General features: G+C 38.1%; 2 protein-coding genes across 6 annotated transcripts in view; one reads left to right on the top strand and one right to left on the bottom strand.

The window, feature by feature from the left end:
- Positions 1-16,022, bottom strand: part of NF1 (neurofibromin 1) — a 93,218-nt gene that overhangs the window by 37,325 nt on the left and 39,871 nt on the right. For all 5 annotated transcript variants that reach the window (XM_084492951.1, XM_084492950.1, XM_084492949.1 and 2 more), the window contains 5 exons: positions 14,879-15,037; positions 14,028-14,125; positions 13,727-13,873; positions 13,109-13,255; positions 12,677-12,787 (listed from right to left, as the gene is read on the bottom strand). In XM_084492951.1, coding sequence (XP_084349077.1) covers positions 12,677-12,787; positions 13,109-13,255; positions 13,727-13,873; positions 14,028-14,125; positions 14,879-15,037 — 662 coding nt within the window. The remainder of the gene's footprint in view (positions 1-12,676; positions 12,788-13,108; positions 13,256-13,726; positions 13,874-14,027; positions 14,126-14,878; positions 15,038-16,022) is intronic.
- On the top strand, positions 1,318-7,043 carry OMG (oligodendrocyte myelin glycoprotein). Its single transcript, XM_084492953.1, has 2 exons — positions 1,318-3,384; positions 4,123-7,043. Exon 2 carries the CDS (start codon positions 4,129-4,131, stop codon positions 5,446-5,448), a length of 1,320 nt encoding a protein of 439 aa, XP_084349079.1. The 5' UTR covers positions 1,318-3,384; positions 4,123-4,128; the 3' UTR covers positions 5,449-7,043.

Genomic DNA, 16,022 nt, shown 5'->3' on the forward strand with positions numbered 1-16,022 from the left:
AAAAGTAACAGAACTGTTAACAGTTTTTAACTCAGGCTTGGCTTGTCTCTTTCAATCTTTGAGGTATAAAACAAGACAATTTTATTTGCTTTTGTGACAATAGCGTTTGTCAATACTTCTGTGAGTGTTTCATATTTTGTTTTGCATCTGTAACCATCTAGGCGAATGATTAAAGTTATTTTGAAACATACTTTGGACTTCTTTCCCAATGCCTTTTTCTGATAATGTGAAAAAATAGTAATTATGACATTCTCTTCAAAGTCATTTAACTTCAACGATCAGTAATACTGAAAACCTGTCTGCTGCTTGTAAAATCAGTGACAAACCTGCTGGTTATACAAATGGCAACAGGCATGAAAGTTCAAACAGCGAGTCTAATCTTATTTTTATACTACGTATAACATAACATTGTCTGGTGCCTGTAAAGCGGTACTTCAGAAGTTCAAATTAACATGTTCTACTTTATTTCTGCTGTAGGAGAGGACGCATTTCAATAGACTGCAGGGAAATGGTGGGCAGCCAAATAATGCTGGTTCTTATCTCTGGAGAAATCTTGAAATCGCTTTCTACCGAAACACCCTCAGATGTTACCACGAATGAAAGAAATGTATATACCAGCACCAGGAGTCCAACAAAAAACAGATCTACTGCATATCAATCGCAAACAACCAGACCCAGTCTGCACACGTTTGGCAGAGCACTGACTGCTGTGACGACAACACCTTACCCGACTGAAATATACAAAGAGCCTAGAAGTGAAAGCCTACCAGCAATGATAATTGGCGTAATTTTGGTTAGTATGATAATTGCTATTATTGTGATTATTCTGTGGAAGTGCTGCAGAAAGCCCCTTCTAGTCAATTCAAACTGGGCTGGTCGTTCTCCGTTTGCAGATGGAGACACACCAGACATCTTTATGGACTCTGGCCAGGCTACCAAGCGTTCATCGGTTTTATCTGTGTTGCCTTGGAAATTTAGAGAAGATACACACTTCCAGCATGATCTTACCGCATCAGAGAAACCACCCAGCTGCACCACCACTCATGAAAGCAGCCAAGTGCCTCCACCAGCAGAAGACTGCTCTGCAACCAGCATCTCCGTTTCCAGCGCTGCTGCACCGCCCGTCTCAGACGCAGCAAGCTGCACACCTGGCTCGTGTCCTCACCCCTCTTCTGAGCCCTCTGACCTGCCACCTCCACCTGACTGGCTCAGGGAACCAGCTGAGGATCATAGTTTGGATCCCAGCAAACAAGAGGAACTTCTCTCAGAAATAAAGGAACAATTCCCCCCGCCTCCTGAGCTAATCATTTAAGAGATTTGTGAATCACTGCCTCAGCCAGAACACTCTCCCATAGATGGGCAAAATCACTTTCCAACATGCTTCTCATTTTTCTTAAATGAAGCGTTCTTCAAATAACTGAACAATGGAGAAGTTGCCACAAGCAGGAACAACCAAACCACAGCACGAGCAACGGTTCCCCAGCACTTCTTGACTTCAGCTTTCACAGAAGGGAACAACCTAGTTCTGCCCAAAACAAATCATGCCAAAATACAATACAGATGGAGCCCACTGCATAGACAAGTAGCACCTCCAGATTTTGGAGACTACGGAAAACAGAACATGCATACCTTTGTGTGTCAGCACATACGTATACATAGCATACTGATACACGGAGCTTTCAAGAAACAGTATAAGCTTTCGAGGTACTCAGAGCTTCTAACAATTGTTTGTCCTATTAGGCTGTACAAGTGAATGCAATGAATTCAAGCCAATTTTAATAAAGCTTTCTAATTCAAAGATGTTTTGGTTGCTTAAAGCACAACAGAGAATTTGCTTAGATACAAAGCTTCCAATTCAGAGCAAAATGCGAATGCTTTGACATGCATATATATCGGCTATCTTTCATAAAAAAAGGTCTGTTTTCTGCATATGACTGGAGACTACTTGGTAACAGCGGTTGACAGGCATTTAAAATAAATCCTCATAACAGCCATCAGTTGTTCTTCATTAATAGGAAGGAGATTTCCTCCAGATACAATATTGCCAAAATATTTAGTGATATAAAGTCTCTAGTCACTGCACATTATTTTTTGGTAACGCAGAGAATAATAGTGAAAGTAAAGAATTAATATAGTGGTCATGAAAAAGCTGAAACAGGTCCAAGCACATGAAGAACAAGCATGAAAAAGCCTTCTTTTACCTAGGCACTTTTGATTTTTGTGGATATACAAACAGTTCACAGAACACCCAAGACAAATAACTATCAGAATGAGTTGTGCACGTTTACTTATCTCCTTTGAAGCAGTCTTTTCAGAAAAGGTTCAATCTTATTTATATAAATTTCAAAAATTGATTTACAGTTGTCTAGATGCCAGATGCCTTTTAACTCCAGATGCTTAAGTGTTTTAGAGGTTCCTTTCTGGGCCCTGGCTACAAGAGAAGCTTGCTGCCCTGTCTAGAACCATGCATTTTAATACGCTACTTGATGGGAAGTTGAAAGGTGGTCACAAAGGTAAAAAGATGTGCATATACAATTCTATGCTGATGTGGGTACAATGGGCACAGGAAAATATATTTACAAGTTTCCTTATTGTTTTTATAAGATGTATACATCTGTATGCCTGAAGAACAGCTTTCCAGTTGCTCAGAGACTTCTATAAGGCTGTTGCACTAAATGATGTTAAAATTAACAGCATTATAAACAATATATACTCTTACGATATTGTTTGGAGAAACACAGATAAAGCTTTCCTACAGAAAGCAGTAAAATCCTACAGTCTGGGCTATATTATACCTGAAAATACAGGGACAACCTGATCTGAGCAGCAGAAAACTGAACATTTTAAAATTATGAAAAGATATTCTAGCACTGTTGCTTAAAAAAGCTCAAGATAGGAAGCCTAAATTAACATTAACCTTTACTACAGAAGCAGAGATTAAGTGAAGGTAAAACAGAACACAACTTGAGTGACTTTTTAAATAGGAACATTTAAATGGACTCAGAGGTTAAGCTAAAATAGCCCACCAAAATTCCACTCAGTACTGTTTACTTAGGCAATTTTATGTACTATATTATGATGCATTAACAAGGCTAAAAAAATATAGTTAGGGAGAAGTTAACGAACTCAAATTACAAAAGCCAACTATTTTATTGAATATGCACGCTTTGCAATAAATTTGAGTCAGCACCAATGACAGCTCTGCAGTCCTCCAATGTAGTACAGATCAGGTGGTTGCAGAGCCCCAGCTAGCAGCAATACGATGCAGCTGAAGAGGCAAGCACAATCCACAGACAGCAACTGTAGCTACTCTCTAGAACAAGACGACCTCTAAGCTTAAATCTTTCACAGAAATGATGTGCTGATATTGCAGAAGAGATTACGGTAAGTTTGCATTTTTTGTTTTTAATCACAAAAACCTACTGCAAATTTAGAGATAGAAATAAAAACAAAATTATTAGTTGATGACAGATGCTTGCACCAGAAATTTGCTGCAGTGTCAGAGATTTCTTACTAACATTAAATCAGCTTCAAACATGTGTTAGCAGCTTTGAGAATGTAATTGACGTGATAATAAAGAAAAATAGCAATATGCATGTTACCATGAATGCAGAATTCGGTTTTCAAACTAAATTCCTAACAATTTAAAATGTATTTTAACCAATTCTACTTAAGCAAATAGCATGCATGTATGGGGGGGACTGCTACATTACTGCAGAGATTTGTGAAGCAGATCCAGTTGACAGCCATTTTTTCATCTTGTATAAAAGAACACATTATTCCAAACATAATATAGGCTTGAAATCACTAAAAACAAGAAGCAGACATTGTATAACATTTGGAAGAGACTTGCATTTTCGGAAGAAAGCCCTCATTTGAGCTTGATGGGGAAAGGGAGATGAAAAAACAAGTCTCATTCTGCCAGACAACATGACAGTCTATGAAGGGATGCTTTGTAAAGTCTCTCTTGAACAATTATAAAAAGGACCGTACCACAAAGGGGTTTATTGATATTTTTACTTAATCTCTGCTGCAACTAATCATTGCAAAGACAGCCCTTACAAATAAAAAATATATATTACATAGATTTAAAGGGTGTCATTTTGGTATATTTATTTTTAGGGAGCAATGGAACACCAGATATTGAAAGCATCTACCTGTCTGCTGGTCCTTCTGTTATTCATACCCACTGTTTTGGTTATCTGTCCTTCTAACTGTACATGCTCAGGAAACAACAGGAATGTGGACTGTTCAGGCAGAAACTTAACTGTACTGCCACATGGACTTCAAGACAACATTACATATTTAAATCTATCCTTTAACCAGTTTGTAGATCTTGATCATCAGCTGACAAGATTCACCAACTTGAGGACCCTTGATATTTCAAATAATTGGCTCAAGAATATTCCTGCTCATCTGCCCAAGTCCTTGTGGGAATTATATGCCATAAATAACAACATTAAAGTTCTTCAGAAACTTGACACAGCTTACCAGTGGAATCTTAAAGTGCTTGATATTTCTAGGAACATGGTGGAAAGAGCTGTTCTCATCAACAACACACTGAGCAGTCTCAAGTTTCTCAACCTCAGCAGCAACAAACTTTGGACAGTTCCAACCAATATGCCCTACAACATAGAGACAGTGGATCTATCCAATAATTTCTTGTCCCAGATACTTCCAGGAACACTGGTGAGATTACAGCACCTTACAAGCCTCTACCTACACAACAACAAGTTCACATACATTCCTGACAAAGCGTTTGACCAGCTCTTTCAGCTGCAAGTTGTAACACTATATAACAACCCCTGGTCCTGCAGTGATAAACAAAACATCCCGTATTTACTTAAATGGGTGCAGGGAACCACCGCCAGCGTCATAGGGGCTCCCTGTGCTAACGAATCTGTGCTTTGGGTGAACGCCACACCATCCGCAGCTGCTCCCACAGTTCCAGTCACTAACCTCATGATTAAAGGAATAAAGGCAGCAGACAAAGCTGCTTCCCCAGTGGCAACTGAACCAGCCCAAATGACAAAAATGTATAAACAATTTAAAGCTAAGGAAGTTACTACCTTGGCTACCTTAGGCCAAACTGTACTGTTTACAAGCACAGACCGGCCACTGCTCCTCTATCCAGAAGACCTGACAACTAGGAAGGTTAGCGCTTACGAAGCAGCAGCCACACACACAATCTACATTAAAGATTCAACTGACGTGAACTCAAGCCTGGCCCATCCAACAGGATCATCCACTACCCCCATGACTCTAAGTATCACCAGCGGAATGCCAACAAACTACTCGAAAATGCCTCAAAGCACAACTGCTACCTTAAGGAGAGAGGAATCCACCACAACTATTTTAAACACTGATGTGCCCTCCAAAGCAAGTATCTGTGAGGTATATTTGTTTTATGCTGTAATGCTTAATGCAGTGGCAATGTTTATTGGCTAGAGGCTTGTATTCTTGTGAGAAGTATTGAGCTTATTCCTGTGATACATAGCTGGAGGTAAGACATCCAGGTCAAATAATTAATCAAAATACAAAAAATTTGAAGTTCTGACTGATCTAAAGAAGATAACAGTTCTTAAAAGAAGCGCACACTAATGTCTGGATACTAAGCTGCTACTTATTTTAAAGTCTTAATTGAGTAAAACTAACCTATGATTTTGTTTTTAAAAATGTGCTTATTTTGTATTTAAATTTTTAATTTTAATTGCACAGAATAAAACATCAGAATTTTAAGTACTGATTTTATGTATGATTTTGTCATAAACAACTGGAAAAAATAGAAGTCTTGTATCATATCTGCATTGTCTTGCTTGACTTGCCGATGAGCAATCCTTGTAATATAGCAGCACAGATTCTCTGTTATGATGACATGCATAAGGAAGGGAAAAATAAAGAAACTAAACCTAGCTGTTTCACTAATCAGAAGTTATTCCTGAGAAAAATTGCTAGCATGTATATCTATGTTTGCTTCATATGTATTAGGATATTTTAAATATGAAGAACAACAGTCTTGAATTTAGGAATTAAATATGACAATGCCATGATGTCTATCTAAGAGAGGGTAAACTGAGAAGCCAATGTGGTCCAACTTCAGCATGGGAAAAATGGTAGGGGCTGATACCTCTTTTTGCTCTGTCTTGACTTAGAGGCTGCAGGCAAGTTATTTCTCGCTCTCCATACTTTAAAAAAAAAAAGATAGAAGGAAAACACAAGATGTTCAATGCCATGACACTCTCCAACAAGGAACTTACCTACACAAATTAACAAAATTGACCACTAAATTACAATCAAAAATCGGAAATATCTGTCACTACGTTACGCCTAAAAGAATGCTGCAATTCAGCCAGAGTGTTTCAAACTACTACTTTTTGAATACTGAAAGAAAATATCAGCCAATTTCTAATGCAAGTTATGTAACATATATCAAGTAAGCAATTAGTTTGAAAGCTGTCATTTAAACACTCCTTAAATGTTGTGACTTAACAAATTAATTCAATCCATGGCATTGAACATGCCCAAATCCTTGCCTTACAATGATGAGCACGAACGCTATTCTCCTTGACATCTGCACCATCAATGTGTAGAAATAGATGCACGCATGGTTTTGACCACCTTAAGAAAATTATGTGGCAAAGGTACTTGATATACTACTGATGAAGTTTTGCAAACAGCATGAAATGAAAACTGAAGAACAAGTTCACTGAAAAAGTATTATTCACCTAATACTGCATATCTTTATACAATGATTTCCATGCATTTCAGGCCATTTAATTTCCAGTTATTGTAGCATGAAGGTGCTGCAAAATCCAGAAAACCTCAATACCAAGACTGGAGCCCTCTACCTATTTCTCCTAGGTGTCAGTGAGGGCTGTAGACCACTTACAACCTGGTATCAGAGAAATCATAACTTTCCAATTGTGAACAATATTTCTATAATCAGAAATGTGTTTTAATTTCTAACAGTAAATGTTACACGATGAATTTGTACAGTTATTTCATTGGCATTTAAGTAAAAATAAAGTTATGTTTGTATTGAACTGAATTAGTCACAGTGCTTCTTTTCACATAAGCATTGCTATCATATACTCTTGGCAGATAGGTAATAATTGCTGAATAGATACTATTTTATTATACAAACCTACTTCAAGCAGGCACTTGGCTCAATCTCTATGTCTTATGGGGGAAACTATGGTATAAGCCAATTGTATTATTCTGATATTCAACTTTTCCTAATATTGTTTATTAATAAGCTGATGTGATAATGGTAACACAGCCTACCCTTCTCATTCTTACTCTTTAGAAGTTGCAACCCCTTAAGACATGTCTATGTGCTACAAAAAGGTAACTTCTCCATCTCAAAAAAAAAAAAAAAAAAAAAAAAAAGTATCTTTGTGTTTTACAGAACAGAAAGATTTAAAGAAAAAAAACCACACCACTGGTATTTCATAGGCATTTGAGGTACACAAGAACTAGTTACCCAAGTCAAAGTTAAAACAACCTGGGCTATAAGCAGGATGTGCACAGTGCCTTCAGTAGCCAGAAGTGCCTCATTAACCTGAGCGGCTACCAGCAGGCTGGAAGTTCCCCACTTGCACAAGTTCCATATATTTTCCCCAGGTTAAATAATCTGACAGAACTGAAATTCCAGCAAGTAGGATCAATATCTGAAAAAATGCCACCGCCTGCCACCCTTTTTGGACAGGTAATGTATTTGCTAAGTACTGACTGACACTAAAACAGTATCAACCTACTTTTTAAATCAGAATTAGGAATTTCCTAGAATTATCTCACCCATATGGTTTCATCACACACAGTTTAAAGCAGCTTAGCTTGCAAGGTAGGACAGAGATCACAAAATGAGGTAATATGACTACAACGTCTAGAGTGAATTATGTTGAGGGAATTACATGAAATATTACATGTTTTTGCTGAGCCATTCAACACAGGATGCTAAATCTTACTGGATGCAAAACGTCTACGTGAACTCAACTTTTAAATGTTCCGAGCATGTTCCACCTATAAAGAGACTACCCAGTGAACAGTGAAGCTATGAGAAAATCCTATTTTCCACAAGTTATTTGGGGCAAATGGCAAGTCTACTTCAAAATTTTAAGCATGCTGATAAAAGCCTGGATGTGCACATGGGGTTCTGTGGTTTTTCTAAATACACGTACTGATTGGGAAACATCACAGATGTGCATGGAAGCGAGACGGCACCTCCTCCCAAACTCCAGGGCTATCTCTTTACCCACAACTCGTCCTTGGTAGGTGCAAACAAGGGCTTCTTAGTCAGATTGCCTTCAACAAAGCAGACCGAAATTTAGGCTCCTTGTATTTTTCTGGCATACAAATGAGTTGATAACAGAGCTGGAGTAGGCAGGCGACCGGGGGAGTTGGGCACTTGTTGCTTGGCAACAGCGCAGTCAAATTGAAATAAAAGCAAGAGGCAAGGATGTGAACGCTACCGAACCAGCTTCCTTTTAAACATGCTGGTCATTCGGCCTCTGGTAATACAAATACAATAACCTGTCCTCAGAAAATTCTTTGTTGGAAAATAACTATCCAACAATTCAACATGACATTCAGTAGTCTTTTTGAAAATGGTGCTGCCTTCTGACTATTAATTGATTACCCAGAAGAGGTCTGGCACGCCTTCTTGTAGAGATGTTGGCTTTTAAAACATCAAAATTGCTGCAGGGATAGCTGTGGTGTGAAACAACTCAGAGGTCCGTATTTCCACATTTCCTATTAATTAGTTTGGGATATCAGCTCTAAAACTTGATGGCAGTACTTCAGGATCAATATCTATTGATTTATCAATCACTTTAGTAACAGAGTAAGGATTAGAGACAGAAGATCACTGGCTTTGGAAGTCTGGTTGTTACCCAGGAAACACAATGTGGAGAAAAATGACAGACAAGATTAAATTTCACAGCACAAGAAGGATACAAACTGATCCAGATATATCAGTAAAATGACTCAACAATGCCTTAGCAACAAGATCTCAAACTAAAAAAAATAATCTGCTTGCTGCAAGCCCTCAAATGTCCTTCCAGCTCAAATCTAAACAGTCACTCCCCATTTCACCCCTCAAAACACGACATCTGGCTCAGAACCCTAAGACAAATACCCCAAGTAAGCACCACGTAGACCCTTTTGCCATTCCACAGAAGCACCGGGGAGGCATTCGCCGTCCCAACGCTGGGCACTGCTCTCTGCTCACTGCTGCTGTGGTGCCCTGGCACACGTCGCTCCCCGGGACCTGCGTGTTGGGACCGCAGGCTGCACACCCACCGTGGGGGGGTCCCCACGGTCCCACCGGTGCTGAAGGGGTGCAGAGCACCAGCTTGCGACAGTCAGGCCGATGTCCTCCACTTGGGCAGCGCTAACACTTTCCTACGCCCGCCGAGAGACCCCAAATAAAAACCCCAACCTTAAACTGAAATGCTTCCCGCAAAAGGGGTAATGCTTACTGCTGCCATCTTCACGTGTCTTCCTAATGGAGGTCAGTTCTTTCAGTTTTCACACACGTACGCTTCGCAAGCGGTACATATTTTACATAAATCACTTCCATATGAACTCATTTTTAAGTCATAACCACCATGCCTATAAGCTTCCTTAGAGACCGAACACTCCTGTTAAGTTAGCCAGCTGTGGATAATTTTATTTTTCTGCTTTTAAAGAAAACGTAGTACGGGCTCTACACCTCGCAAGCATGTGTTGCATGCTTTTGTACCAACTTCTTTCCAGAAATTCTTTCTTTACAGGTGAAATAACCATTCCTTGCTCTGCAAATGAAGGAAACACGGTATGTCAGGTCTTCCCAGAATAGATAAGGATGCCCTGGATCAATGCCAGACAGAGTAAACTTTGTGAAGATGGATTGTCACTACTCTTGGCATATGTATACCTAATTTTTTGCCTGAACAGGACAGGATAACAACGCAGGCATTTTATTTTACTTGACATGAAATAAGACAGTATTCAATGGAAAAACTGGAGGAGAAAAAGGTGGCAAGCAAACAAATTTTAAAGAGAATTTAAAGACAGTGTATTCTAGCTTAAACACCAAGGACTTTACCTCAAAAAAAAAAAAAAAAGTAATATTTTCTGTCTTATTAGCTGCAGGCTCATGTCCAAGATAGGAAAAGATGGGTCTACCTGTATGACTACATTGGCTCTATTTATCTATCCTAAAAAGGAGATATTTTTTCTTGTGACACATATTTGCATCAATGTCAGAGAAACAGTTTCCAAAATTACTTTGACAGAATTGAGGGATGGACCAGAAATGCAGGTGGGAGTGGAGAGATGAAGTGACTCTAGCTGATCCTGCTAACTTGCAGTAGAAGGATGACAATTTTTCAAGCTTATTCAACCACAACAGTGAACAAACACAACAACTGGGAGATAATCTGAGTTTCCAAACATCCATTTTATTCCTGTGTTTTCCCAATTTGTTTTTACTATTGACAGCAGCACAACTAGTTTAGAAGGGGTCTGAACATAATACATTACATATTCTTTAAAATTCTACTGACATTCAACTGTATAAAGTTAGTTATGTTGTCTAAAACAACCAGCATGCTTTTCAAAACACAGTTATTTAAGCTGATACATGCTGTCCACGAGAACCATAACCCTTCATAAGCCTATGCAGAAATTAACTTCAGCAAAACTCGTAATCAAAAGATATGTCACTTGCACAATGGAACATTTAAAAAATGGGTCTTTAAACTTTACTTTTTCTCCCCCCCCCCCTTTTTTTTTTTTTTTTTTTTTTTTTAAAGCGTAAAAAAAACCCTTTGGCATGGCAGCACAAAATTCCGGAAGGAAAGAGTTTTGAGATTTGTTTTACCTTCCACATTTGATACTGAACAGAAGCTTTTTTGTTGTTGTTGTTGTTCTGAAAAATCAAAACCATAATCAATGAAAATGTGAACAGATATACTAATCTGTTGGATCTCTGGATAGGAATCCATATTTAAGTAGCAGAATACAACTATAAAGTTAGAGGTTATATTCAGAAAGGTTCTTCAAAGCTTGCTGTTTTTTTGGCCTTCAACCTGAATTTGGAGTAAGGTATGGTTATTATATCAAGTAGCAAAACAATAAAATTTTCCAATTATTAAAATTGTTCCCTACTTGAAAAATTGAAAATTTCCTTGGGGAAATAACAAAAGTCACATGGTGTAACAGAGCACAGACTTTTCTAGAAAGTTTGTAGGTCAATCTACAACACAGAATAAAAAGTACTACTGAATGCAATGAAAAGTTCTAAGAGTGAGTAAGAGTAGGGATTTAAAATTTTAGTTAATTGGAAAAAAAATGAAATTCATGTTGGGTATGATTTTCACTGGAGATAAGTAAATTTGAAGAATGCCTTATTTGCAAACATATATTAACTGTTTACGTAAGTTGTTGAATATAAACAGAATACGCGGCTTCAGAAATGCTTTCCCCTGCTTGCACCCATGTTCTTACGTGAGCTCAAAGGGTCTGCAGAAAGTTTGCCACTGAGGACGTTTCCTCAGCTTACGGCAACACTTTTTATTGGAAGCAGCACCATCACTGAAACTGCCACTGCCAGCAGCAGAGCTACCCCCAGCACAGAGCACACGAGGACAGCAGTACTGGCATCACCACCGAAAGCTGTGCTCCCAGTCCTACCCCAAGAAGCAGCTCATGACCCCAGGAAACAACCACGCCTAACCATGCCAGCAGTGAGCACGCCATCAGCAATGGTCCTGCAAGCAAGCACCCCACTGGTGCAGCAACCACCACTGGCAGCCTAAACCAGCAGCCCATCAGCAACAGAAGCACCTGGAGAGCCAAAGCACGCCAACAAGCTCTACACCAGCACTACTGCCTCAGGCAGCTCCACCAGCACCAACTCAGCTAACCACCAGCAAAAACCACATTGGCAATGGCAGCAGAAGCAAAACCAAGAGCCCCACTGGAGCACAAAGCGATGGCAACCATCTGACCGTGAAGGCCAACATCCAAACAAGACCTGCTAGCATCAGCCAGCGCCACAATGACACGAGGATTCAGCATCCGACGTGGCACCAGGGAGAACTCCGCAGACCATGGCAGCAGCGCCCCGCCGGTGCCAAAACCAGCGGCCCCTGCTGCCAGCCTGTACCTCAACAGCGGCACCAGTACCAAGGGCAAGGGCACCACCAGCACAGCTCAGAGAAAAGGTGTAACAGCTACAGTCTTGGTTTTCAATCCTGATTTGATTGCACCCATCAGTTACTTGTGAGCACAATGACTCTCCTTTTCTTATGAAGTCTGCGAATGACTGGGATATGGGGACTTTTTTCAGTTTTATTGCTTATTTTAGCTTGTTATTAATTTTATACTTCATAATATGAAGATGCTAAAACCTCTGATAAAGGATTAATAGTAAAGTGGTGTAGATGCAGTTTACTTCAAACGGTGAAAAATAAATAAAAATTAAAGTCTCAGGCATATTTCTGCAGGTGTACATATTCCTAGGTGGAAGAACTAGTTCTGATTTAGTTCTGATCACCGTTCAAAACTTCTGTCACCAATATTCAGCAAATAAGTTAATTTCAGAGTCTTGTTTGCATCTCTTTCATATATACACTTCATACTTCAGCTTTTACATGTTTATTTTAGACAGAGGAGGTGAAAGATGCCTTACCGCCGAGCAATGTAGTAGAAAACAGGATTGCCAGCTTTTGATGTCCCAGCTTGGTAGAAAATATTTAATGTTTTCAGTGCTTTGAACTCTTCTTTTTCATGCACCTGATGCCTAAAAAGCAGTACATGACATCAGCTTTTCACAACTGCCTTAATAAAACAAAAATCCCAAACACTATTTATTTGCATCTTTAAACAGAAGCATTAAATTCATAAAATCTTGAACCTCTGTTAAATCACAAAAGCTACTGCATTCCGATTTAATTCTGTTTAATTATTGAAATTAAAATCTTCTATTCACAAACCTAACAGGTGTACATACAGCCAGCCTTTTAAACCCTCCTTCAAAATGAAAACTCAAGTCTTAGTAACTACTTCCTTGCTGAAGTAAGAAAACCCACAATGAGCTTCCCCTCCACAATAATCTCATTACCTTGTCATAAATTCTTCAAACTTGGAACTAGTGAGATTTAAACTGGACCAATGTGTATCTGCCACAGGTTTGTGCTCAGGTGGACCCAGATAGGCAAGAAGAGTAGCCATTTTGTCAAAAGGTCGTCTTCCAACAGCCTTGTGGTCCCTAGAAACAGCATTATTACTTAACAGATAAGTCTTTATTTATTCAGCAATTCCTGTTTTTTGTTTTTGTTTTGTTTTATTATTTGTTCTATTTGTTTTTAAATTTGTTTTATTATTATTATTATTATTTGCCTAGTACCCTTCCTTACCTTGAAGAGGTTACATATCCTTTTCAAAATTATAAAAAATGTTTTCAGTGAAGGAATTAGAAAAATGTGTATTATGCATATCGATTTTTACAAAGATTGACAGACAAATATACACTTGTACAGAAGGCTGGCAGCAAAACAGGCAAGAAAGATATTAGACATGCACCCAGTGATGAGGTGTCAGTAAGAGAAAAAAGTATCCAGAGGTAAGACTTTTTCAGCCACCATATTCTTCTCAGTAGTAACAGTAAAAGCATTTGAATATAATTCAAAATATTCACTCCCCATCAGCAGCTCCCTCCATAATATTTCTGAAGTCTTACCTGTTGCTGGAAAGGTACTGGCCAATTTTCTCCTGATTGTTCCACAGCAACCGGTGCAAAGCAAGTACGTTGCCATCACTGATGAAAGACAGGCTGTGATTGACAGTGTCGCTAGCTGGGCAATCAGATGCAATATCAAGGAAAAACCTAGAGTTGAAAACCAGTGATTGCCATAATTGTGTAAGGGAAGTCTGACACGCAGACCCAATGCAAGTCAAAAGCCTGCAAGCATACATGACTTTTTTTTTTTTTTTTTTTTTTTTTCAATATTTGGAACTAAAAAAGGTTCCAAAGGGCCTACCTTCGTGCTGCGTCAAAATTGCTTTTTACAAAATCGTTAAAAGGCCGCATATGTTCTTCTTTTGTAAACAGGACATGGTTGGCAATACTCTGAAGTATCTAAATAATAAAAAGATGGAAGAGGCACATAAAGGCTTAATGTCTTAACTGTTACAACTGCCAATATAACTTCACTATTAGAAATACACATTTTAACTTGTGAAACTTCAAAACAAAAAAAAAAGGGACATAAGCCACCTAGTACAAAGTATTTTCTTTTACATAATTCTAAATAACAGATTTCACTTCTGAGATTTACTTGGGCTTAAACCAGGAAAAGAAATCATCTTTCAAAAGTGTGCTTTATTAAGGGTTAGTATTTTTTCTGGAAATCACAAACAGGTGTAAAGGCACATGCCTATTTGAAGAAAATCAAAATTTCTCAACAATTAAAACAATTAAAACTGGATAATATACACAAGGCAACAGAAGTTGTACAGAACCAGTAAACTCCTCCCCACACACTTTTTTTTTCTTTTTCTTTTTCTTTTTTTTTTTTTTCTTTTTTTTTTTTTACAGGAAGTAATACCAAATGGTACCAGTCCTGAGATGGAAGAAAAAAGCTATTTCTTCAAAACTTCTATAAACCTCATTAATACCAGATATTTTCACTACTGTTGAAGTTATGTTGGTTTCTTTGATTTTACGTCATGCTATGATTTATAAACATAACTCTGCAGTTTAAATAAGCGTGATCTTTGTTATACAAAACTAAAAAGTTTAACTAAATTTTCTCATTCTTGTAAATTGAAGAACAGAATTACTTCAGGCAGAACACACAATATGGCCAAATAAAAGTATACACTGATTCACCTTTGACATCAGTTTCAATCCCCTTTCAATTCTTGGTGGAGGCTTTTTATCTAAAATCCCTGCCTCGTAAGGGGAGACAATCGCAGGATTGATGAACCGGAGGAACATAGCACTTCCAACTGCTCCAATGCTGTTCTGAGGAAATCGCTGACTAACAACCTATGAAGTTGAGAATTATAAATAATATATTTGCATTAAAGAAAAGGGAAAGCAATCTGAGAAAAGTCTTGTACGGCAGTCCAACTTTACATATTCTTTCCATAACAATCAAGTTCAATAGATTTGAGTAGGATTCTCTTGGCTTTACAGGTCTTGTATTGTAAGACAATCAAGAAAGAGAAGGAAAGAAGAGTAAGGGGGTGAGGGGGCTATCCAGACACTGGCAAGGCTTACTTCAGCTTTCATATAAACTTTCTTGCTGGGGTGAAATTCCTGCAATAGCTATTGTACAAAGCTAAGAAAGTAAACTACAAAGTTGCTCACCAGTTAATTTCAGCCACTGACAGTAAAGTGGACAAATGCCATATGTTCACAATCAGGTGTGCACAGCCTTCCAATCAAACAGATAATTCTTTTTAAATTCTCAGGTATTTTATTTGAATAACTATTTCAATATTACTTTCAAGGCCCTCCCCATCAATGTGAATTACATGACTTAAAGTTTCAGGACTAATCTAAATTTGAGGGAGGGAGATATTTGAAGAAATCTCTCTCCAGATCCATCGTATCTCAACAGATTTACCAAAGAAGGAAAGACAGAATGATCCAGAGCTAAGTAGCCAGTGTCTTATAAAAATTCAATATCTATATATGTATATTTTTGTCCAATTATCAACTAATCATAATGTCAGATTCTACCATTTCACAGAACAAAATTAACAAGTTTCATATATGAAGTTAAATTGTTTAAATAAGACCCAATTCCCAGCTTACTATACTACTTCAAAGCATAACTAGTGCAATCTCAAATCATGCTTCTTAAAACAGATAAAGCCATTAGTGCATACACGTCAAGAATCATTATGGTTTGGTAGCAACCTCAATCAAATTATCTTGTGATGCAATTATTTATAATATTTTCTTGTAAAGTATTACTTTGCACACAGATTTTGCATTTCAACATGATACTAATCCGCTCAGTTAT

This window comes from Aythya ferina, assembly GCF_964211825.1.
Source record: "Aythya ferina genome assembly, chromosome: 19".
Classification (NCBI taxonomy): domain Eukaryota; kingdom Metazoa; phylum Chordata; class Aves; order Anseriformes; family Anatidae; genus Aythya; species Aythya ferina.

What these genes read in the sequence shown, in the direction of transcription:
- OMG (XM_084492953.1), top strand. Translation starts at nt 4,129, where the DNA reads ATGGAACACCAGATATTGAAAGCATCTACCTGTCTGCTGGTCCTTCTG.